General features: G+C 41.1%; 1 protein-coding gene across 5 annotated transcripts in view; it reads right to left on the bottom strand.

The window, feature by feature from the left end:
* LOC115124740 (receptor-type tyrosine-protein phosphatase F) overlaps positions 1 to 27278 on the bottom strand; it is a 460456-nt gene that overhangs the window by 160311 nt on the left and 272867 nt on the right. For all 5 annotated transcript variants that reach the window (XM_065013771.1, XM_065013769.1, XM_065013773.1 and 2 more), the window contains one exon: positions 21198 to 21308. In XM_065013771.1, the coding sequence (XP_064869843.1) occupies positions 21198 to 21308 (111 nt within the window). The remainder of the gene's footprint in view (positions 1 to 21197; positions 21309 to 27278) is intronic.

Genomic DNA, 27278 nt, shown 5'->3' with positions numbered 1-27278 from the left:
TCCCCAGGACAACTACTACCCTGCTCAGTAATTGCTTTTCTTGCACCAAAATGGATTTTCAAATGTGACATTTTTTTTTTCTCTTCTTCTCCTCCTTTTTCTAACTCGGCTACACTACTGTATATTAATACTAACTGGTCTGTCTGTATATTAATACTAACTGGTCTGTATAGTAATACTAACTGGTCTGTCTGTATATTAATACTAACTGGTCTGTATATTAATACTAACTGGTCTGTCTGTATATTAATACTAACTGGTCTGTATATTAATACTAACTGGTCTGTCTGTATATTAATACTAACTGGTCTGTATATTAATACTAACTGGTCTGTCTGTATAGTAATACTAACTGGTCTGTATATTAATACTAACTGGTCTGTATATTAATACTAACTGGTCTGTATAGTAATACTAACTGGTCTGTATATTAATACTAACTGGTCTGTATATTAATACTAACTGGTCTGTATATTAATACTAACTGGTCTGTATATTAATACTAACTGGTCTGTATATTAATACTAACTGGTCTGTCTGTATATTAATACTAACTGGTCTGTATATTAATACTAACTGGTCTGTATATTAATACTAACTGGTCTGTATATTAATACTAACTGGTCTGTATATTAATACTAACTGGTCTGTATATTAATACTAACTGGTCTGTATATTAATACTAACTGGTCTGTATAGTAATACTAACTGGTCTGTCTGTATATTAATACTAACTGGTCTGTCTGTATATTAATACTAACTGGTCTGTATATTAATACTAACTGGTCTGTCTGTATATTAATACTAACTGGTCTGTCTGTATATTAATACTAACTGGTCTGTCTGTATATTAATACTAACTGGTCTGTATATTAATACTAACTGGTCTGTATATTAATACTAACTGGTCTGTCTGTATATTAATACTAACTGGTCTGTATATTAATACTAACTGGTCTGTCTGTATATTAATACTAACTGGTCTGTATATTAATACTAACTGGTCTGTCTGTATAGTAATACTAACTGGTCTGTATATTAATACTAACTGGTCTGTATATTAATACTAACTGGTCTGTATAGTAATACTAACTGGTCTGTATATTAATACTAACTGGTCTGTATATTAATACTAACTGGTCTGTATATTAATACTAACTGGTCTGTATATTAATACTAACTGGTCTGTATATTAATACTAACTGGTCTGTCTGTATATTAATACTAACTGGTCTGTATATTAATACTAACTGGTCTGTATATTAATACTAACTGGTCTGTATATTAATACTAACTGGTCTGTATATTAATACTAACTGGTCTGTATATTAATACTAACTGGTCTGTATAGTAATACTAACTGGTCTGTCTGTATATTAATACTAACTGGTCTGTCTGTATATTAATACTAACTGGTCTGTATATTAATACTAACTGGTCTGTCTGTATATTAATACTAACTGGTCTGTCTGTATATTAATACTAACTGGTCTGTCTGTATATTAATACTAACTGGTCTGTATATTAATACTAACTGGTCTGTATATTAATACTAACTGGTCTGTATATTAATACTAACTGGTCTGTATATTAATACTAACTGGTCTGTCTGTATAGTAATACTAACTGGTCTGTCTGTATATTAATACTAACTGGTCTGTCTGTATAGTAATACTAACTGGTCTGTCTGTATATTAATACTAACTGGTCTGTATATTAATACTAACTGGTCTGTATATTAATACTAACTGGTCTGTCTGTATAGTAATACTAACTGGTCTGTCTGTATATTAATACTAACTGGTCTGTCTGTATATTAATACTAACTGGTCTGTATAGTAATACTAACTGGTCTGTATATTAATACTAACTGGTCTGTATAGTAATACTAACTGGTCTGTATAGTAATACTAACTGGTCTGTATAGTAATACTAACTGGTCTGTATATTAATACTAACTGGTCTGTCTGTATAGTAATACTAACTGGTCTGTCTGTATAGTAATACTAACTGGTCTGTCTGTATAGTAATACTAACTGGTCTGTATATTAATACTAACTGGTCTGTATAGTAATACTAACTGGTCTGTATATTAATACTAACTGGTCTGTATAGTAATACTAACTGGTCTGTATATTAATACTAACTGGTCTGTATATTAATACTAACTGGTCTGTATATTAATACTAACTGGTCTGTATAGTAATACTAACTGGTCTGTCTGTATAGTAATACTAACTGGTCTGTCTGTATAGTAATACTAACTGGTCTGTCTGTATAGTAATACTAACTGGTCTGTATAGTAATACTAACTGGTCTGTCTGTATAGTAATACTAACTGGTCTGTCTGTATAGTAATACTAACTGGTCTGTATAGTAATACTAACTGGTCTGTCTGTATAGTAATACTAACTGGTCTGTCTGTATAGTAATACTAACTGGTCTGTCTGTATAGTAATACTAACTGGTCTGTATAGTAATACTAACTGGTCTGTCTGTATAGTAATACTAACTGGTCTGTCTGTATAGTAATACTAACTGGTCTGTCTGTATAGTAATACTAACTGGTCTGTATAGTAATACTAACTGGTCTGTATAGTAATACTAACTGGTCTGTATAGTAATACTAACTGGTCTGTCTGTATAGTAATACTAACTGGTCTGTATAGTAATACTAACTGGTCTGTATAGTAATACTAACTGGTCTGTATATTAATACTAACTGGTCTGTATAGTAATACTAACTGGTCTGTATATTAATACTAACTGGTCTGTATAGTAATACTAACTGGTCTGTATATTAATACTAACTGGTCTGTCTGTATATTAATACTAACTGGTCTGTATAGTAATACTAACTGGTCTGTATAGTAATACTAACTGGTCTGTATAGTAATACTAACTGGTCTGTATAGTAATACTAACTGGTCTGTAATATAACTGGTAATACTAACTGGTCTGTATAGTAATACTAACTGGTCTGTATAGTAATACTAACTGGTCTGTATAGTAATACTAACTGGTCTGTATAGTAATACTAACTGGTCTGTATAGTAATACTAACTGGTCTGTATAGTAATACTAACTGGTCTGTATAGTAATACTAACTGGTCTAGTAATACTAGTAATACTAACTGGTCTGTATAGTAATACTAACTGGTCTGTATAGTAATACTAACTGGTCTGTATATTAATACTAACTGGTCTGTATATTAATACTAACTGGTCTGTATATTAATACTAACTGGTCTGTATATTAATACTAACTGGTCTGTATAGTAATACTAACTGGTCTGTATATTAATACTAACTGGTCTGTATAGTAATACTAACTGGTCTGTATATTAATACTAACTGGTCTGTATAGTAATACTAACTGGTCTGTATATTAATACTAACTGGTCTGTCTGTATATTAATACTAACTGGTCTGTATATTAATACTAACTGGTCTGTATAGTAATACTAACTGGTCTGTCTGTATAGTAATACTAACTGGTCTGTATAGTAATACTAACTGGTCTGTATATTAATACTAACTGGTCTGTATATTAATACTAACTGGTCTGTATATTAATACTAACTGGTCTGTCTGTATAGTAATACTAACTGGTCTGTCTGTATATTAATACTAACTGGTCTGTATAGTAATACTAACTGGTCTGTCTGTATAGTAATACTAACTGGTCTGTATATTAATACTAACTGGTCTGTCTGTATAGTAATACTAACTGGTCTGTATATTAATACTAACTGGTCTGTATATTAATACTAACTGGTCTGTATAGTAATACTAACTGGTCTGTATAGTAATACTAACTGGTCTGTATAGTAATACTAACTGGTCTGTATAGTAATACTAACTGGTCTGTATAGTAATACTAACTGGTCTGTATAGTAATACTAACTGGTCTGTATAGTAATACTAACTGGTCTGTATATTAATACTAACTGGTCTGTATAGTAATACTAACTGGTCTGTCTGTATAGTAATACTAACTGGTCTGTATAGTAATACTAACTGGTCTGTCTGTATAGTAATACTAACTGGTCTAACTGGTCTGTATATTAATACTAACTGGTCTAACTGGTCTGTATAGTAATACTAACTGGTCTGTATATTAATACTAACTGGTCTGTATAGTAATACTAACTGGTCTGTGTAGTAATACTAACTGGTCTGTATATTAATACTAACTGGTCTGTATAGTAATACTAACTGGTCTGTATATTAATACTAACTGGTCTGTATAGTAATACTAACTGGTCTGTGTAGTAATACTAACTGGTCTGTATATTAATACTAACTGGTCTGTATAGTAATACTAACTGGTCTGTATATTAATACTAACTGGTCTGTATATTAATACTAACTGGTCTGTATAGTAATACTAACTGGTCTGTATATTAATACTAACTGGTCTAACTGGTCTGTATATTAATACTAACTGGTCTGTATAGTAATACTAACTGGTCTGTATAGTAATACTAACTGGTCTGTATAGTAATACTAACTGGTCTGTATAGTAATACTAACTGGTCTGTATATTAATACTAACTGGTCTGTATAGTAATACTAACTGGTCTGTATATTAATACTAACTGGTCTGTATAGTAATACTAACTGGTCTGTATAGTAATACTAACTGGTCTGTATATTAATACTAACTGGTCTGTATAGTAATACTAACTGGTCTGTATAGTAATACTAACTGGTCTGTATAGTAATACTAACTGGTCTGTATATTAATACTAACTGGTCTGTATAGTAATACTAACTGGTCTGTATAGTAATACTAACTGGTCTGTATAGTAATACTAACTGGTCTGTATATTAATACTAACTGGTCTGTATAGTAATACTAACTGGTCTGTATAGTAATACTAACTGGTCTCTATAGTAATACTAACTGGTCTGTATAGTAATACTAACTGGTCTGTATAGTAATACTAACTGGTCTGTATATTAATACTAACTGGTCTGTATAGTAATACTAACTGGTCTGTATATTAATACTAACTGGTCTGTCTGTATATTAATACTAACTGGTCTGTATAGTAATACTAACTGGTCTGTATATTAATACTAACTGGTCTGTATATTAATACTAACTGGTCTGTATATTAATACTAACTGGTCTGTCTGTATATTAATACTAACTGGTCTGTCTGTATAGTAATACTAACTGGTCTGTATATTAATACTAACTGGTCTGTATATTAATACTAACTGGTCTGTCTGTATATTAATACTAACTGGTCTGTATAGTAATACTAACTGGTCTGTCTGTATATTAATACTAACTGGTCTGTATAGTAATACTAACTGGTCTGTATAGTAATACTAACTGGTCTGTCTGTATATTAATACTAACTGGTCTGTATAGTAATACTAACTGGTCTGTCTGTATATTAATACTAACTGGTCTGTCTGTATATTAATACTAACGGGTCTGTATAGTAATACTAACTGGTCTGTATATTAATACTAACTGGTCTGTATATTAATACTAACTGGTCTGTATAGTAATACTAACTGGTCTGTATATTAATACTAACTGGTCTGTCTGTATATTAATACTAACTGGTCTGTATAGTAATACTAACTGGTCTGTCTGTATATTAATACTAACTGGTCTGTATAGTAATACTAACTGGTCTGTCTGTATAGTAATACTAACTGGTCTGTATAGTAATACTAACTGGTCTGTCTGTATAGTAATACTAACTGGTCTGTATAGTAATACTAACTGGTCTGTATAGTAATACTAACTGGTCTGTATATTAATACTAACTGGTCTGTATAGTAATACTAACTGGTCTGTATATTAATACTAACTGGTCTGTCTGTATATTAATACTAACTGGTCTGTATAGTAATACTAACTGGTCTGTATATTAATACTAACTGGTCTGTATAGTAATACTAACTGGTCTGTATATTAATACTAACTGGTCTGTATAGTAATACTAACTGGTCTGTATATTAATACTAACTGGTCTGTATAGTAATACTAACTGGTCTGTATATTAATACTAACTGGTCTGTATATTAATACTAACTGGTCTGTATAGTAATACTAACTGGTCTGTATAGTAATACTAACTGGTCTGTATATTAATACTAACTGGTCTGTATATTAATACTAACTGGTCTGTATATTAATACTAACTGGTCTGTCTGTATAGTAATACTAACTGGTCTGTCTGTATAGTAATACTAACTGGTCTGTCTGTATATTAATACTAACTGGTCTGTATAGTAATACTAACTGGTCTGTATAGTAATACTAACTGGTCTGTATATTAATACTAACTGGTCTGTATAGTAATACTAACTGGTCTGTATATTAATACTAACTGGTCTGTATATTAATACTAACTGGTCTGTCTGTATATTAATACTAACTGGTCTGTCTGTATATTAATACTAACTGGTCTGTATATTAATACTAACTGGTCTGTATAGTAATACTAACTGGTCTGTCTGTATATTAATACTAACTGGTCTGTCTGTATATTAATACTAACTGGTCTGTATAGTAATACTAACTGGTCTGTATAGTAATACTAACTGGTCTGTATAGTAATACTAACTGGTCTGTATATTAATACTAACTGGTCTGTATATTAATACTAACTGGTCTGTATATTAATACTAACTGGTCTGTATATTAATACTAACTGGTCTGTATAGTAATACTAACTGGTCTGTATATTAATACTAACTGGTCTGTATATTAATACTAACTGGTCTGTATAGTAATACTAACTGGTCTGTATATTAATACTAACTGGTCTAACTGGTCTGTATATTAATACTAACTGGTCTGTATAGTAATACTAACTGGTCTGTATATTAATACTAACTGGTCTGTATAGTAATACTAACTGGTCTGTATATTAATACTAACTGGTCTGTATAGTAATACTAACTGGTCTGTATAGTAATACTAACTGGTCTGTATAGTAATACTAACTGGTCTGTATAGTAATACTAACTGGTCTGTATATTAATACTAACTGGTCTGTATAGTAATACTAACTGGTCTGTATATTAATACTAACTGGTCTGTATATTAATACTAACTGGTCTGTATAGTAATACTAACTGGTCTGTCTGTATATTAATACTAACTGGTCTGTATAGTAATACTAACTGGTCTGTATAGTAATACTAACTGGTCTGTATATTAATACTAACTGGTCTGTATAGTAATACTAACTGGTCTGTCTGTATATTAATACTAACTGGTCTGTATATTAATACTAACTGGTCTGTATATTAATACTAACTGGTCTGTATAGTAATACTAACTGGTCTGTATATTAATACTAACTGGTCTGTATAGTAATACTAACTGGTCTGTCTGTATAGTAATACTAACTGGTCTGTATAGTAATACTAACTGGTCTGTATAGTAATACTAACTAGTCTATATGTAAGTCTGGATACAACCAATGCCATGTCTCCTCATCTTCCTCCATCCCCGTCTCCCTGCCTACTAGCGAGCTGTAAGAGAGCTATAAACTCACCAGTCGTGACAATGTGTGTGTGAGGAAACTCAGCAGAAACCTGCTTCTTCAATCAATATCAGAACAAGCTGGCTGACAGCTGTAAAGTCTATCTGCAGGGTAACATGGGGATTCTGTCAGACAGACAATAACTGTGGGCTAGTGTACCATGCTGAGGGCTGATCATAGATACCTCCCAAATGGCACCCTGTTCCCTATACAGAGCATTCAGGAAGTATTCAGACCCCTTCATTTTCCCCACATTTTGTTACGTTACAGCCTTATTCTAAAATTGATTAAATTAACTTTTGTCCTCATCAATCTACACCCAATATCCCATAATGACAAACGCAAAAACAGGTTTTAATACATTTTTGGGCTCTCGTCAGTGTTCTAGTCAGTGTTCTAGTCAGAGCTCTGGTCAGAGTTCTGGTCAGTGTTCTAGTAAGGGCTCTAGTCAGAGTTCTAGTCAGGGCTCTAGTCAGGCCTTTAGTCAGGGCTCTAGTCAGTGTTCTGGTCAGGGCTCTAGTCAGTGTTCTGGTCAGGGCTCTAGTCAGTGTTCTAGTCAGGGCTCTAGTCAGTGTTCTAGTCAGTGTTCTGGTCAGGGCTCTAGTCAGTGTTCTGGTCAGGGCTCTAGTCAGTGTTCTAGTCAGGGCTCTAGTCAGTGTTCTAGTCAGTGTTCTGGCCAGTGTTCTGGTCAGGGCTCTAGTCGGTGTTCAGGGCAGGGCTCTGGTCAGGGCTCTGGTCAGGGCTCTGGTCAGGGCTTGAGTCAGGGCTCTGGTCAGGGCTTGAGTCAGGGCTCTGGTCAGTGTTCTGGTCAGTGTTTTAGTCAGGGCTCTGGTCAGTGTTCTGGTCAGTGTTCTAGTAAGGGCTCTAGTCATGCCTTTAGTCAGGGCTCTAGTCAGTGTTCTGGTCAGGGCTCTAGTCAGTGTTCTGGTCAGGGCTCTAGTCAGTGTTCTAGTCAGTGTTCTAGTCAGTGTTCTGGTCAGGGCTCTAGTCAGTGTTCTAGTCAGTGTTCTGGTCAGTGTTCTGGTCAGGGCTCTAGTCGGTGTTCTAGTCAGGGCTCTAGTCAGTGTTCTAGTCAGTGTTCTGGTCAGTGTTCTGGTCAGGGCTCTAGTCGGTGTTCAGGGCAGGGCTCTGGTCAGTGCTCTAGTCAGGGCTCTGGTCAGGGCTCTGGTCAGGGCTTGAGTCAGGGCTCTGGTCAGTGTTCTAGTCAGTGTTCTAGTCAGGGCTCTGGTCAGAGTTCTGGTCAGTGTTCTAGTAAGGGCTCTAGTCAGAGTTCTAGTCAGGGCTCTAGTCAGGCCTTTAGTCAGGGCTCTAGTCAGTGTTCTGGTCAGGGCTCTAGTCAGTGTTCTGGTCAGGGCTCTAGTCAGTGTTCTAGTCAGGGCTCTAGTCAGTGTTCTAGTCAGTGTTCTAGTCAGTGTCCTGGTCAGTGTTCTGGTCAGGGCTCTAGTCGGTGTTCAGGGCAGGGCTCTGGTCAGTGCTCTAGTCAGGGCTCTGGTCAGGGCTTGAGTCAGGGCTCTGGTCAGGGCTCTGGTCAGGGCTTGAGTCAGGGCTCTGGTCAGGGCTTGAGTCAGGGCTCTGGTCAGTGTTCTGGTCAGTGTTTTAGTCAGGGCTCTAGTCAGTGTTCTGGCCAGGGCTCTAGTCAGTGTTCTGGTCAGGGCTCTGGTCAGGTTCTAGTCAGGGCTCTAGTCAGAAGTAGTGCAGTATGTAGAGCCATTTGGGAGGCAAGCCTAAATCTGTTGAGGCAATGCGAACTGTTAAAATAGCAATGCCCTTGAAAATTAAACAAAAACAAAAAATATCCATATGAGCTGATAAATGGTGTCTGTTCAAAGACCTAGTCGATGTATTCCTGTTATCATTTGAGTGAGTCACGGCTGAGATACAAGTACAAACCAAGGCCTTGGATATGTCTTCTCAATGTCTGACAAGGAGCCGATTGAGCGGGTCTATTTTTTAGTCCCTTTTGAGATGCCTATATGAACCAGAATCACTGAATGTCTGACAAAGAACTGATTGAAACTACAGCTAAAGGCCTAAGGTGATGTGGCCTAAAACTCATACCTCCATTCTTTTAAATCTATGGGCGATTCACGATAATACAGCACCAGTCAAAAGTTTGGAAACACCTACTCATTCAAGGGTTTGAACACACCTACTCATTCAAGGGTTTTTTCTTTGTTTCCCCCCCCAAACTACTTTCTACATTGTAGAATAATAGTGAAGACATCAAAACTATGAAATAACACATATGGAATCATGTAGTAACCCCCCAAAAAGTGTTAAACAAATCAAAATATATTTTATATTCTTTGTAGTAGCTACCCTTTGCCTTGATGACAGCTTTGCACAAGGAGAGAGGGATACGACCAGGGGAAAACGACCAGGGGAAAACGACCAGGGGAATACGACCAGGAGAAAACGACCAGGAGAATACGACCAGGGGAAAACGACCAAGGGAAAACGACCAGGGAATACGACCAGGAGAAAACGACCAGGGGAAAACGACCAGGGGAATACGACCAGGAGAAAACGACCAGGGGAATACGACCAGGGAAAAACGACCAGGGATATACGTCCAGGGAATACGACCAGGGAAAAACAACCAGGAGAATACGACCAGGAGAATACGACCAGGAGAAAACAACCAGGAGAATACGACCAGGGGAATACGACCAGGGATATACGACAAGGGAAAACGACCAGGAGAATACGACCAGGGGAATACGACCAGGGAAAAACGACCAGGGAAATACGACCAGGGAAAAACGACCAGGAGAAAATGACCAGGAGAAAACGACCAGGGAAATATGACCAGGGGAATACGACCAGGGAAAAACGACCAGGGGAAAACGACCAGGAGAAAATGACCAGGAGAATACGACCAGGGGAATACGACCAGGAGAAAAGACCAGGAGAATACGACCAGGGGAATACGACCAGGAGAATACGACCAGGGGAAAACGACCAGGGGAATACGGCCAGGAGAATACGACCAGGGGAATACGACCAGGAAAAACGACCACGACCAGGAGAATACGACCAGGGGAATACGACCAGGGAAATACGACCAGGGGAATACGACCAGGGAAAAACGACCAGGAGAATACGACCAGGGGAATACGACCAGGGAAAAACGACCAGGGAAAAACGACCAGGAGAATACGACCAGGGGAATACGACCAGGAGAATACGACCAGGAGAATACGACCAGGAGAATACGACCAGGGAAATACGACCAGGAGAAAACAACCGCTCCCCCCCATCTCATTAAGTAACTCAAGATGAAGGCCGACAGGGGCTTTGTGTGGACCGCCATTAACGACTCAATTATATTCCTTCTTCTGTGTTCGATTTTAAAATAATCAGCACTCACATCTGGTATAATAGAAGCAATGATTGGTTCCATGATTGTCTTCGAAAAAAACGTTCTATTTTATTTACACGAATATTGACCATGAGGATTGGGGGGGCAGTGATGTGTGGCTGGGCCCCGTAGTAACAGTGTGTCTGAAACACACATGATCCCTTGTGATCCGCTTTGTCCTTCCTGATACCCATGAACCTCAGCGGCAGGTAGCCGTGTTACCGGCTGACTGTCTCAATACCGAGCAGAACCTATGGTACCTAACTCCACCTGAATACCCACACCGATTCAGGAGGACAGAGAGTGGAGGTTAAAATGTAGTAAATGGATACCTGTAGCAGCTATCTACTAGTGAATATGACATTGACTGGGTGTGAAGAGAGAGAGAGAGAGAGAGATCAACGGGAGGATTTGTGGTAAAGTACACACAGTAAACCATGTGCCACATACTGAACAGTAGCAATGAATTACACAGGCTGAACAAGACCAGGTGGGTTCAGGTCAAGGGACATGCTAAACAAGACCAGGTGGGTTCAGGTCAAGGGACATGCTAAACAAGACCAGGTGGGTTCAGGTCAAGGGACATGCTAAACAAGACCAGGTGGGTTCAGGTCAAGGGACATGCTAAACAAGACCAGGTGGGTTCAGGTCAAGGGACATGCTAAACAAGACCAGGGACAGGCTAAACAAGACCAGGGACAGGCTAAACAAGACCAGGGACAGGCTAAACAAGACCAGGGACAGGGTAAACAAGACCAGGTGGGTTCAGATCAAGGGAGAGGCTAAACAAGACCAGGTGGGTTCAGATCAAGGGACAGGCTAAACAAGACCAGGTGGGTTCAAGTCAAGGGACAGGTGGGAGAGGAAGACAGGGTTAGTCAAGGACAGGTTGACAGGACAGGTTGACAGGACTGGGTATTGGAGAAAGAACAACTGACACATGCTAGGGATGTATACAAGCAACCTGATAGGTTTAGAATAGTAGGGGCTGCACGGAGAAGCAGAACAACATAGCAGAAGCTGGATAGGGATTTTGAGGTCGGGGTGTGTTTCCGTGTTTTCGGGTGGAGGTGTAAACATTGATCTGAGGGTGCCTTTGAGAGTTGGGGTCAGGGGTCACGGGTAGAGGAGTTAGAAGTGAAATGAAACCTACCTCCCCGCTGATCTGTGAGTTAGTGGAATGATACGTTGTGATGGAGGAGGAATGCAGTGGAATGGAGAAAAGACACAGGGGAGAAATGCAGCAGGGAGAGGATGACAACATACAGTAGTTAAACCCACAGGTGTCATACGAGCTCATCCACACACAGTACAATGCAATGGAAAGTGACTGGACAGAAACAAACAGACAAGTTAGGTTGAACCGGGGTATTGTCTGACTAACAAGTTAGGTTGAACCGGGGTATTGTCTAACTAACAAGTTAGGTTGAACCGGGGTATTGTCTGACTAACAAGTTAGGTTGAACCGGGGTATTGTCTGACTAACAAGTTAGGTTGAACCGGGGTATTGTCTGACTAACAAGTTAGGTTGAACCGGGGTATTGTCTGACTAACAAGTTAGGTTGAACCGCGGTATTGTCTGACTAACAAGTTAGGTTGAACCGGGGTATTGTCTGACTAACAAGTTAGGTTGAACCGGGGTATTGTCTGACTAACAAGTTAGGTTGAACCGGGGTATTGTCTGACTAACAAGTTAGGTTGAACCGGGGTATTGTCTGACTAACAAGTTAGGTTGAACCGGGGTATTGTCTGACTAACAAGTTAGGTTGAACCGGGGTATTGTCTGACTAACATGTTAGGTTGAACCGGGGTATTGTCTGACTAACAAGTGTCTATAAGGTAGTAGTTTTGGAATTGTTAGCTAGATTACTTGTTGGTTATTACTGCATTGTCGGAACTAGAAGCACAAGCATTTCGCTACACTCGCATTAACATCTGCTAACCATGTGTATGTGACAAATGAAATTTGATTTGATTTGATTTTGAACCGGGGTATTGTCTGACTAACAAGTTAGGTTGAACCACGGTATTGTCTGACTAACAAGTTAGGTTGAACCGCGGTATTGTCTGACTAACAAGTTAGGTTGAACCGGGGTATTGTCTGACTAACAAGTTAGGTTGAACCGGGGTATTGTCTGACTAACAAGTTAGGTTGAACCGGGGTATTGTCTGACTAACAAGTTAGGTTGAACCGGGTATTGTCTGACTAACAAGTTAGGTTGAACCGGGGTATTGTCTGACTAACAAGTTAGGTTGAACCGGGGTATTGTCTGACTAACAAGTTAGGTTGAACCGGGGTATTGTCTGACTAACAAGTTAGGTTGAACCGGGGTATTGTCTGACTAACAAGTTAGGTTGAACCGGGGTATTGTCTGACTAACAAGTTAGGTTGAACCGCGGTATTGTCTGACAAACTGCAGCAATGTGAGGAGGTGCAACACCACATTTCCTAGCAAAGGGTGGTCACAAGAACCTGAGTGCCTTTAAACTAACTTCTTAGTGCCTGCAAATGTGCAGAACAGTACACATACCCGCAGAGAGAGAGAGAGAGAGAGAGAGAGAGAAAGAGAGAGAGAAACAGAGACAGAGAGAGAGAGAAACAGAGACAGAGAATGACAGAGAGAGAAACAGAGACAGAGAGAGAGAGAGACAGAGAGAGAAACAGAGACAGAGAATGACAGAGAGAAACAGAGACAGAGAGAGAGAGAGAAACAGAGAATGACAGAGAGAGAAACAGAGACAGAGAATGACAGAGAGAGAAACAGAGACAGAGAGAGAGAGAGAGAGAGAGAGAAACAGAGACAGAGAATGACAGAGAGAGAAACAGAGACAGAGAATGACAGAGAGAGAAACAGAGACAGAGAAAGAGAGAGAGAGAGAGAAACAGAGACAGAGAGAGAGAGAGAGAGAGAGAAACGGAGACAGAGAGACGACAGCATAAAAAGACTGTGAATAGGAGAGGGGTGCGGTGTTGAAAGGAGAGGGGTGCGGTGTTGAAAGGAGAGGGGTGCGGTACTGAAAGGAGAGGGGTGCGGTACTGAAAGGAGAGGGGTGTGGTATTAGGCCACTCTATCCTGTGTGACAGGTTGACAGGTCCCATGTTGGCATGAAGGAGTGGAGACAGCCCTGTTACCAGATAAACACTTGACAAACGAGTTGCGTTCACACACACACACACACACACACACACACACACACACAGTGGGACCCTCCACCGTGATGGAGTCATTCTTCAGACACATAATGGATGGATGAAGAAGAGGAATACAATTAATTGCTACAACGACAGAAGGGGGGAGGAGCCTGATCTCCATCCATTCTACACAGAAATAGGAGAACCTCATTCTCCACTAGCGCTGACACCTGACAAGGGTGTTGTGTTGGTTAAATACCTACCTGAAAGAAAGGATTGGATTAAAGAGGGGTTGGATTAAAGAGGGGTTGGATTAAAGAGGGGTTGGATTAAAGAGGGATTGGATTAAAGAGGGATTGGATTAAAGAGGGAGTGGATTAAAGAGGGATTGGATTAAAGAGGGGTTGGATTAAAGAGGAATTGATAAGGAGGGGTTGGATAAAGAGGAATTGGATTAAAGAGGGATTGGATTAAAGAGGGATTGATGAGGAGGGGTTGGATGAAGAGGATTTGGATAAAGAGGAATTGATGAGGAGGGGTTGGATAAAGAGGAATTGGATAAAGAGGAATTGATAAAGAGGGGTTGGATTAAAGAGGAATTGATAAGGAGGGATAAAGGGTCAATAACAAACATGTCTGATGCAGGTCTGTCAGTCTGTGGCTGCAAGACTAGATGTGTGTGTGTGTGTGTGTGTGTGTGTGTGTGTGTGTGTGTGTGTGTGTGTGTGTGTGTGTGTATGGAGGGTAGGAATAACATCAAACTTTTCTATCAGATGGTAGGTAAGACAACTCACATTGAAACAGGATGGCTGTACATCGGCGTCATGGAAGCAGAGCGGATGATTTATACTACTAGTGAATGTAACATTTGGTTTCCACAGTGCAAATTATACCAGAACTTCTGTTTATCCTCCTCATCCTCATTATAACCCAGCAGTAACACTCTTCTGTTTATCCTCCTCATCCTCATTATAACCCAGCAGTAACACTCTTCTGTTTATCATCCTCATTATAACCCAGCAGTAACACTCTTCTGTTTATCCTCCTCATTATAACCCAGCAGTAACACTCTTCTGTTTATCATCCTCATTATAACCCAGCAGTAACACTCTTCTGTTTATCATCCTCATTATAACCCAGCAGTAACACTCTTCTGTTTATCATCCTCATTATAACCCAGCAGTAACACTCTTCTGTTTATCCTCCTCATTATAACCCAGCAGTAACACTCTTCTGTTTATCCTCCTCATCCTCATTATAACCCAACAGTAACACTCTTCTGTTTATCCTCCTCATCCTCATTATAACCCAGCAGTAACACTCTTCTGTTTATCCTCCTCATCCTCATTATAACCCAGCAGTAACACTCTTCTGTTTATCTTCCTCATCCTCATTATAACCCAACAGTAACACTATTCTGTTTATCCTCCTCATTATAACCCAACAGTAACACTCTTCTGTTTATTCTCCTCATTGTAACCCAGCAGTAACACTCTTCTGTTTATTCTCCTCATTGTAACCCAACAGTAACACTCTTCTGTTTATCCTCCTCATTATAACCCAGCAGTAACACTCTTCTGTTTATCATCCTCATCCTCATTATAACCCAGCAGTAACACTCTTCTGTTTATCCTCCTCATTATAACCCAGCAGTAACACTCTTCTGTTTATCCTCCTCATCCTCATTATAACCCAACAGTAACACTCTTCTGTTTATCCTCCTCATCCTCATTATAACCCAGCAGTAACACTCTTCTGTTTATCCTCCTCATTATAACCCAGCAGTAACACTCTTCTGTTTATTCTCCTCATTATAACCCAACAGTAACACTCTTCTGTTTATCCTCCTCATCCTCATTATAACCCAGCAGTAACACTCTTCTGTTTATTCTCCTCATTGTAACCCAGCAGTAACACTCTTCTGTTTATCCTCCTCATCCTCATTGTAACCCAGCAGTAACACTCTTCTGTTTATTCTCCTCATTGTAACCCAACAGTAACACTCTTCTGTTTATTCTCCTCATTGTAACCCAGCAGTAACACAGACAGGGTGAATACACTGTGGATGTCTTTGTTCTGCATTCCAGACTAGTGCACTTTTAAAAGGTTACGCTTGGATTGATCCTATCTATCTTTCTCTCCGTTTGTCTGTTGGTACGAAGGGAAGTAGAGGAGGAGAGAGAGTGTGTGTGTGTGTGTGAACACAAGTCTACTTCCTCCTACGCAGCCTGAAGGACATGCTGGAACCATGCCAGAGTGTATCTACAGTACCTTCAGAATGTATTCATACCGCTTGACTTTTTTCCTACATTTTGTTGTGTTACAGCCTGAATTTAAAATGGATTAAATAGAGAATATTTGTCACTGGCCTACACATAATACCCCATCGTGACATCACAATACCCCACCATGACATCACAATACCCCATCGTGACATCACACTACCCCATTGTGACATCACAATACCCCATCGTGACATCACAATACACCATTGTGACATCACAATACATGTCAAAGTGGAATTATGTTTTTAGAGATTTTATCAAATGAATTAAGAATGAAAAGCTGAAAAAAAATATAAAAATAGTATTCAGCACCTTTGTTATGTCAAGCCTAAATATGTTCCAGAGTCTAAATGTGCTTAACAAGTCACATAATAAGTTGCATGGACTCACTGTGTGAAATAATTGTGTTTAACATGATTGTTGAATTACTACCTCGTCTCTGTACCCTACACATACTGTAAGGTCCCTCATCTCTGTACCCCACACATACAATTATCTGTAAGGTCCCTCATCTCTGTACCCCACACATACAATTATCTGTAAGGTCCCTCATCTCTGTACCCCACACATACTGTAAGGTCCCTCATCTCTGTACCCCACACATACAATTATCTGTAAGGTTCATCAGTCGAGAAGTGAATTTCAAACACAGATTCAAACCACAAAGACCAGGGAGGTTTTCCAATGCTTCGCAAATGGCACCTATTGGCAGATGGGTAAAAAATGAAATAATTAAATAACAGACATTGAATATCCCTCTGAGCATGGTAAAGTTATTCATTACATATTGGATGGTGTATCAATACACTCAGTCTCTACAGAGATACAGGAGTCCGGAGAGGAAGGAAACCGCTCAGGGATTTCACCATGAGGTCAATGGTGACTTTAAAGTTGAATGGCTGAGAAAGGAGAAAACTGAGGATGGATCAACAACATTGTAGTTACTCCACAATAACAACCTAATTGACAAGAGTGAAAAGAAGGAAGCCTGTACAGAATATAAAATATTCTAAAACACACATCCTGTTTGCAACCAGGCACTAAAGTAATACCGCAAAAAATGTGGCAAATCCAATACAACACATCTCTGAGGACCACTCTCCATATTGTCAAGCATAATGGTAGCTGCATCATGTTAGGGGTATGCATCATGTTATGCTTGTAATCGTTAAGGACTGGGGAATTTTTCAGGATAAAAAAAACAAAACAGAATGGAGTTAAGCACAGGAAAAAATCCTAGAGGAAAACATAGTTCAGTCTGCTCCCCACCAAACACTGGGAGATGAATTTATCTTTCAGCAGGATAAAAACCTAAAACACAAGACCAAATCTACACTGGAGTTGCTTACCAAGAAGACAGTGAATGTTCCTGAGTGGCCGAGTTACAGTTTTGACTGAAATATGACCTGAAAATGGTTGTCTAGCAATGATCAACAACCAATTTGACAGCTTGAAGAATTTTGTAAAGAATAAATGGCCAAATATTACAGAATCCAGGTGTGGAAAGCTCTTAGAGACTTACCCAGAATGACTCACAGCTGTAATCACTGCCAAAGGTGATTCTATAAAGTATTGACTCAGGGGTGTGAATACTTATGTAAATTAGATATTTCTGTATTTCAATTTCAATACATTTGTAAACATTTCTAAAAACATGTTTTGACTTTGTCACTATAAGGGACTGTGTGTAGACCGGAGAGAAAAACAATCTATTTAATCCATTTTGAATACTTTCTGAAGGCACTGTAATTACCTTGATGGAAAAACAAAAAACCTCTCGAATCGGCCAAACATGACACACACAGACACCCACACACAGACACCCACACACAGACACAGACACACACAGACACACCCGCACAGACACATCCACCCACAGACACATCCACACAGACACACCCACCCACACACATACACTAGCATTCAAAAGTTTGAGGTCATCATGGAATATCCTTGTTTTTGAAAGAAAAGCACATTTTGTGTCCATTAAAATAACCTCTAATTGATCAGAAATACAGTGTAGACATTGTTAATGTTGTAAATGACTATTGTAGCTGGAAACGGCAGATTTTTTATGGAATATCTACATAGGTGAACAGAGGCCCATTGTCAGCAACCATCACTGAAGCTGGAGACTAACACGGAACCCAAACCAGGCTGCTCGCATGCGTCATCATGCGCTATCGTGCATTTGTCATATTTAGCTAGCTTGCTGTTGCTAGCTAATTTGTCCTGGGATATAAACATTGAGTTGTTATTTTACCTGAAATGCACAAGGTCCTCTACTCCGACAATTAATCCACACATAAAACGGCCAACCAAATCGTTTCTAGTCATCTCTCCTCCTTCCAGGCTTTCTCATCTTTGAACTTATATGGTGATTGGCATCTACACTTTCATAGTATTACCATGACGACCGGCAACACAGTTCGTCTTTCAATCACCCACGTGGGTATAACCAATGAGATGGCGGCACGTGGGTACCTGCTTCTATAAACCAATGAGGAGATGGGAGAGGCAGGACTTGCAGCGCGATCTGCATCAGAAATAGAAAGGAGTTCTATTTTAGCCCTTGGCAACGCAGCTCGTTGGTGCGCGACGATGACGGTAGATGCTTTAATTTAATAACATGGATTTCAAAATGTATTTTGCGACGCTCGCACACGCGACGTGTCCGCTCTGGTCAGCATGTTACCTTTCCCTAACTTTAAACATCAGCTATCTGAGCAGCTAACCGATCTCTGCAGCTGTACATAGCCCATCTGTAAATAGCCCACCCAATCTACCTACCTCATCCCCATATTGTTTTTATTTACTTTGCTGGTCTTTTGCACACCAGTACCACTACTTAAACACCATCATCTGCTCATCATCATCTATCACTCCAGTGTTAATCTGCTAAATTGTAATTACTTTGCTACTATGGCCTATTTATTGCCTACCTCCTCACGCCATTTGCACACACTGTATATAGACTTGCTTTATTTTCTACTGTATTATTGACTGTATGTTTGTTTTACTCCATGTGTAACTCTTGTTGTTGTTGTTTGTGTCGCACTGCTTTGCTTTATCTTGGCCAGGTCGCAGTTGTAAATGAGAACTTGTTCTCAACTAGCCTACCTGGTTAAATAAAGGTGATTTTTTAGTTTTATATCTAGTCTGGTTATGGTCTGGTTAGTCTGGTTATGTCTATCTAGTCTGGTTTAAATGTATTATGTGTAAATTACATGAGTTGAACATGTTGAAGTAATAGAGAGTCAGTGATACAAAGCTCTCCCTCTCTCTCGCTCTCCTTCCCTCTCCTTCCCTCTCTCGCTCTCCTTCCCTCTCTCTCTCCTCCCCTCTCTCTCCTTCCCTCTTGCTCTCCTTCCCTCTCTCTCCTTCCCTCTCTCTCTCCTCCCCTCTCTCTCCTTCCCTCTCTCTCTCCTCCCCTCTCTCTCCTTCCCTCTCGCTCTCCTTCCCTCTCGCTCTTCCTCCTCTCCTCTCCTTCCCTCTCTCTCCTCCCCTCCCTCCTCCTCCCTCTCTCTCCTTCCCTCTCGCTCTCCTTCCCTCTCGCTCTCCTTCCCTCTCTCTCTCCTTCCCTCTCTCTCCTTCCCTCTCTCTCTCCTCCCCCTCTCTCTCTCTCCTTCTCTCTCGCTCTCCTTCCCTCCCTCTCTCTCTCTTCCTTCCCTCTCGCTCTCCTTCCCTCTGTCTCTCTCCTCCCCTCTCTCTCCTCCCCTCTCTCTCTCTCTCCTTCCCTCTCTCTCTCCTTCCCTCTCGCTCTCCTTCCCTCTCTCTCTCTCCTTCACTCTCGCTCTCCTTCCCTCTGTCTCTCTCCTTCCCTCTCTCTCTCCTCCCCTCTCTCGCTCCTTCCCTCTCTCGCTCTCCTTCCCTCTCTCTCTCCTCCCCTCTCTCGCTCTCCTTCCCTCTCTCTCTCCTCCCCTCTCTCTCTCTCCTCCCCTCTCTCGCTCTCCTTCCCTCTCCTTCCTCTCCTCTCTCTCTCCTTCCCTCTCTCTCTCCTTCCCTCTCTCTCTCCTCCCCTCTCTCTCTCCTCCCCTCTCTCTCCTTCCCTCTCTCTCTCTCCTTCCCTCTCTCTCTCCTTCCCTCTCTCTCTCCTCCCCTCTCTCTCCTTCCCTCTGTCGCTCTCCTTCCCTCTCTCTCTCCTTCCCTCTCTCTCTCCTTCCCTCTGGAGGGGAGAGGAGAAAGGAGAGGACAAAGGAGGGAAGAGGAGAAAGGAGGGGAGAGGAGAAAGGAGGAGAGAGGAGAAAGGAGGGGAGAGGAGAAAGGAGGAGAGAGGAGAAAGGAGGGGAGAGGACAAAGGAGAGGAGAAAGGAGAGGAGAGGACAAAGGAGGGGAGAGGACAAAGGAGGGGAGAGGAGAAAGGAGGGGAGAGGACAAACGAGGGGAGAGGACAAACGAGGGGAGAGGAGAAAGGAGGGGAGAGGACAAAGGAGAGGAAGGGAGAGAACTAATTCCCGCACTTGACTTTTTCCCCCCTACCAGCTCTGACATTGCTGATAGCTACTTTATTGAGGAAAAAATGTACTTACTATAACATGTGGTTGTCCCATCTAGCTATCTTAAGATGAATGCACTCACTGTAAGTCTCTCTGGATAAGAGTATCTGCTAAATGACTAACATGTCAATGTAAAATGAGAGGATAGAACCAAAAAACGTTCAACAGGCAGTGTGAAAATAAAATCCCTGTCATGTTTTTATAGACGGAGGTGGAAAACGGGTTGGCTGCAGCTGTTCAGACAGACAGAGAGACTTCCTGTGGGGATGAGGTTACGGTGAGTTATTCAGAAAAAGAAGAAGAAAAAAAAACATGACATTGCTGTTTAGGTGAGGACATAAATGACCAATGAAGAGACGTAGCGATGAACGGAGGGAAATGTGAACGGCTGGACCTTACCTCGCACGTAGAGATTGGCTGGGGCTGCGTAGCGCGTCCCAGCGTTGTTCATGGCAACACACTCATACTTCCCCTGGTCTGACTCCTCACTGTTCTCAATCTGTAGGGCTCCTGCAGGGGTTAAACACACAGTTACCATCTGGGACATGGCGAGAGAAGGGTCTCCATAATACTCAAGAGTAACGTAATGAGTCGGGAGTGTTTTCTAAGTATTATGCTAGTGTGGGCATTGAACAATCATTTTGCCTTCATTTTATAAAATTGTTTGATAACCTTAGGATGTGCTGTTTTTTTCTCTCATTATAGACCATTTCAGGATTACACACCATATAGTAAATCTAACAGGGTTTAATCAGGACTAAACCATCTAGTAAATCTAACAGGGTTTATACAGGACTAAACCATCTAGTAAATCTAACAGGGTTTATTCAGGACTAAACCATCTAGTAAATTTAACAGGGTTTATTCAGGACTAAACCATCTAGTAAATCTAACAGGGTTTATTCAGGACTAAACCATCTAGTAAATCTAACAGGGTTTAATCAGGACTAAACCATCTAGTAAATCTAACAGGGTTTATTCAGGACTAAACCATCTAGTAAATCTAACAGGGTTTAATCAGGACTAAACCATCTAGTAAATCTAACAGGGTTTCTGATAGGGGTTGACCAGAAGAAAGAAAAGGTTCAGATTACCTTCATTATTAAACTGTTTGACAACCTTAGATCAACGACCCCTGACCGTCTCGTTTTTCATCACATGACCAAAACAGACGTATGAACCATCTAGTACGACTAAGTGTATTTTCTCTTCTGTAGACTTCCTGAGGTTTTTCATCACTTCATAAGAAGTAACATTATAATTATCTCTACAGAGCCTCGACAGAGAGCATCACAGTCAAACACCTCTCTCTCTCTCTCTCTACGGTATGCATGATAAAGTGTTACGAATAGGGCGCTAGTTGTTATATAACAATTTGCCTACGACGACACATCAGCATTTAGCTGATTTTGCTGGTTTAAGAGCGTTGTGAGCTGTGTCCCACAAATCAACATATTTAACTCTCTCTGTCTGGCCCTGTCAGGAAAAACAGCTGGCGAGACACTCTTGTCGAGTCCATGTCTCAGAGGTCAATGAATCACCTCAAGATGTCATATTCACGTCTAGAAAACTATTGACATGAAAATTTTAAAAAAAACACAGAAAGTTCATAAAGGACTCTTGCTCGGCTTTATATCCAGATAACGGTCGCTAAGGCGACAGTCGCCAGGCTAGCAACGCTACGCTAGGCTAAGCTACTCTACAACGACGACAAGACCATCAGGATGTGGTTAAGACTAGTTTATACAGAGTGGACTATGGTGCCACTTTAATGTTTCCTTCCACACGCTCTCTGAGTCCAGTAAAGTCTATATTTCCCATCTCTCTCTCTCTTTAAAAATATGTTTATTCTGAGAGAAGCCATATATCTGAGTCTAACCTTTCAAACAAGAGATAATCATGTGCTGCTGAAAACAACCAGTGGAGGGAGGGAGAGCGATGCCCACCTCACCAGGTGAGATGGGACCATCCAACGGTTGATTCCCGTTGATGAATAACTACTGAGCTCCAATCAAACCCAGGTTCCACCTGAGCTCCAATCAAACCCAGGTTCAATCTGAGCTCCAATCAAACCCAGGTTCAATCTGAGCTCCAATCAAACCCAGGTTCCACCTGAGCTCCAATCAAACCCAGGTTCCACCTGAGCTCCAATCAAACCCAGGTTCCACCTGAGCTCCAATCAAACCCAGGTTCCACCTGAGCTCCAATCAAACCCAGGTTCCACCTGAGCTCCAATCAAACCCAGGTTCCACCTGAGCTCCAATCAAACCCAGGTTCAATCTGAGCTCCAATCAAACCCAGGTTCCACCTGAGCTCCAATCAAACCCAGGTTCAATCTGAGCTCCAATCAAACCCAGGTTCAATCTGAGCTCCAATCAAACCCAGGTTCCATCTGAGCTCCAATCAAACCCAGGTTCAATCTGAGTAGTTACAGTGGATACCACAAAATTGGGGAGAAAACAGGGTAAAATAAAAATAAATATATACTGACTTCCTGGCTATCCATCACCACCGGGACTCGGCGTAAGTCCTAAAATGGCACCCTATTCCATATATAGCGCAATATGTACCGTACAGTAGTCCCCTATTCAAAAGAAATGCACTTTGTAGGGAATAGGGTCAACTTTGGGACGTAGTCTCCATCTCAGAAAGTTAAAGTGCTTCTGCCACATGGCTCTAACTACTGTAGTATGTAAGACACACCGGTAGCAGCCCAGGTAGCAGCCCAGGTAGAAGCCCAGGTAGCAGCCCAGGTAGAAGCCCAGTAAACTAGCAGTGTTGTACTGACTATACTTATTCAGCTGAGATGGTGATGACAGTAACTAGCTGTGTTGTACTGACTATACTTATTCAGCTGAGATGGTGGTGATGACAGTAACTAGCTGTGTTGTACTGACTATACTTATTCAGCTGAGATGGTGGTGATGACAGTAACTAGCTGTGTTGTACTGACTATACTTATTCAGCTGAGATGGTGGTGATGACAGTAACTAGCTGTGTTGTACTGACTATACTTATTCAGCTGAGATGGTGATGACAGTAACTAGTTGTGTTGTACTGACTATACTTATTCAGCTGAGATGGTGATGATGACAGTAACTAGCTGTGTTGTACTGACTATACTTATTCAGCTGAGATGGTGGTGATGACAGTAACTAGCTGTGTTGTACTGACTATACTTATTCAGCTGAGATGGTGGTGATGACAGTAACTAGCTGTGTTGTACTCACTATACTATTCTTCCGAGGACAGGAAGATCTCTGTTGGGCAACATGACCAGCATCTACGACCAACCTACCAAAGCGCAGCTCAGAGTAAATATTTATTGCATTTTCCGTTTCCAAATGGGCGGTAATTTAGAATGCATAAGATACTGTATTTACGATAGCACAGCTTCTCCCTTTGTTCCTCAGTCTTCCCGCTCATTCACTCAAACCAACCCCCTTCCCTTTGTGTAGCCAGCCGTCATGTCTGCTCCGTCCACCAGGGACCTTTTCTTTATGATATAATTTGCATTCTGTGTATATGTAATTCTGTGTGATTAGTTAGGTATTTAGTAAATAAATAATTCAACCCAATTTTGTATTGCTGATTCAACTTGTTAGCCAAGGTTCGTGAAGATAACCAAGAATTTACAACTTTCAGATGAGACTGAAATAAGGTGACGATTAATGTTGACTGCTATTGATGTAAAATATTAACTAGGTCTTTCAGAATTTATTCGGAAGATAACAGCTCTATAAACGCTCTTTCGTGGTGCCCCCCGACATTCTGGTTAATTCCAATTACATGATTAGCTCAGGTAATATGAATTACAGAGAAAGGATTTTATAGAATAGCATGTCATATCACTTAATCCGGCATAGCCAAAGACAAGACAACAGCTAGTCACTGTCATCGTCATCTCAGAGGAACAGGAAGTAGAAGAGGAAGAGAAAAACAAAGACAGATAGAGTTCTGTTCAGTTCTGCTGAATTACAGTATTTCACCACCTTAGGAGAAGGCTGATATTCTTTGGGCTGATTACCAAACACAGCAATAGAATAGCAACGGCAGCAGACAGACTTACCTGAATGTCATGTTAGAATAATAAATATGTCTCCACATATTTATATCCATACTTTAATGACACGTAACAACATACTGTTGTTTCAGAGCTCAGTACTAGCGATACATGTAATAATACCCTGTTTAAACCCAAGGTAATAATCTATAGAATAATACTGTAAGAATTGATGTAACACCAGACAGCATACAGGTTGCAGACGATGACAAACAATGAGCTTTACAATGTCAGGACACATTGTGGATAGCAGACATGTATTATATGGGATGAATGTACCAAACAGGTTCAGTATCAACCAAGTGTGTGTGTGTGTGTGTGTGTGTGTGTGTGTGCGTCTGTGTGTGTGTGTGTGTGCGTGCGTGCGTGCGTGCGTGCGTGTGTGTGTGCGTGCGTGTGTGTGTGCGTGCGTGCGTGTGTTGGTGACACCAACTAATAGAGGTTATGACAACGTCAGTGATCCTTCAAATCTGTCACACGCCTTCCTCATCTCCTCCTGATTCAGCTCAGTCATGTACCTGCATACTGATGTATCTATTGTCAATCTGCATCTCCTCCTGAATCAGCTCAGTCATGTACCTGCATACTGATGTATCTATTGTCAATCTGCATCTCCTCCTGATTCAGCTCAGTCATGTACCTGCATACTGATGTATCTATTGTCAATCTGCATCTCCTCCTGATTCAGCTCAGTCATGTACCTGCATACTGATGTATCTATTGTCAATCTGCATCTCCTCCTGATTCAGCTCAGTCATGTACCTGCATACTGATGTATCATCATCTCCTCCAGAGACCAACCCCCATGGCATCATCTCCTCCAGAGACCAACCCCCTTGGCATCTCCTCCAGAGACCAACCCCCTTGGCATCTCCTCCAGAGACCAACCTCCATGGCATCTCCTCCAGAGACCAACCTCCATGGCATCATCTTCAGAGACCAACCCCCATGGCATCATCTTAAGAGGCCAACCCCCATGGCATCATCTTCCTAGACCAACCCCCTTGGCATCATCTTCAGAGACCAACCCCCTTGGCATCATCTTCAGAGACCAACCCCCATGGCATCATCTTAAGAGACCAACCCCCTTGGCATCATCTTCAGAGACCAACCCCCATGGCATCATCTCCAGAGACCAACCCCCTTGGCATCTCCTCCAGAGACTAACCCCTTGGCATCATCTCCTCCAGAGACCAACCCCCGTGGCATCATCTTCAGAGACCAACCCCACATGGCATCATCTTCAGAGACCAACCCCCATGGCATCATCTTCAGAGACCAACCCCCATGGCATCATCTTCAGAGACCAACCCCACATGGCATCATCTCCAGAGACCAACCCCCATGGCATCATCTTCAGAGACCAACCCCCTTGGCATCATCTTCAGAGACCAACCCCCTTGGCATCATCTTCAGAGACCAACCCCCTTGGCATCATCTTCAGAGACCAACCCCCTTGGCATCATCTTCAGAGACCAACCCCCATGGCATCTCCTCCAGAGACCAACCCCCATGGCATCTCCTCCAGAGACCAACCCCCATGGCATCTCCTCCAGAGACCAACCTCTCAGATAGCAGGATATTTACATCTTTCAACAGCCTCTGTCTGGCAAGCGATACTATTAGGACATAGGGTAGCCTTTCAGGACCCTGATTCAAAGTGCTGTTAATGCATTGTTCTGTGCTATTCAGCTACCCTCAGACATCTACCATCAGACAGCCACCATTACCACTAGAGATCAACTGAAACGCTACTTCCACTCCAGGAAGAGAGGACAATTTCAATCAGAGGGCTGTTGTGCTTGTATGCAAATCAGGTCATTTACATTTTATCCAGGCAAAGTCGTCCATTGATACAAGATATAGGCCTATATCCCCTAGGGACAGAGACTGGCCTGTAATTACAGTAACACCCCTCTCCTACAGCTAGGGACAGAGACTGACCTGTAATTACAGTAACACCCCTCTCCTACAGCTAGAGACAGAGACTGGCCTGTACTTACAGTAACACCCCTCTACTACAGCTAGGGACAGAGACTGGCCTGTAGTTACAGTAACACCCCTCTCCTACAGCTAGAGACAGAGACTGGCCTGTAGTTACAGTAACACCCCTCTCCTACAGCTAGAGACAGAGACTGACCTGTAGTTACAGTAACACCCCTCTCCTACAGCTAGAGACAGAGACTGGCCTGTACTTACAGTAACACCCCTCTCCTACAGCTAGAGACAGAGACTGGCCTGTACTTACAGTAACACCCCTCTCCTACAGCTAGAGACAGAGACTGGCCTGTAATTACAGTAACACCCCTCTCCTACAGCTAGAGACAGAGACTGACCTGTAGTTACAGTAACACCCCTCTCCTACAGCTAGACACAGAGACTGACCTGTAGTTACAGTAACACCCCTCTCCTACAGC

The sequence above is a fragment of the Oncorhynchus nerka genome, linkage group LG9b, assembly GCF_034236695.1.
Source record: "Oncorhynchus nerka isolate Pitt River linkage group LG9b, Oner_Uvic_2.0, whole genome shotgun sequence".
NCBI classification, from domain to species: Eukaryota; Metazoa; Chordata; class Actinopteri; order Salmoniformes; family Salmonidae; genus Oncorhynchus; species Oncorhynchus nerka.
The sequence above is the reverse complement of the archived record's forward strand: the minus strand, read 5'-3'. Positions and strand labels throughout refer to the sequence as shown.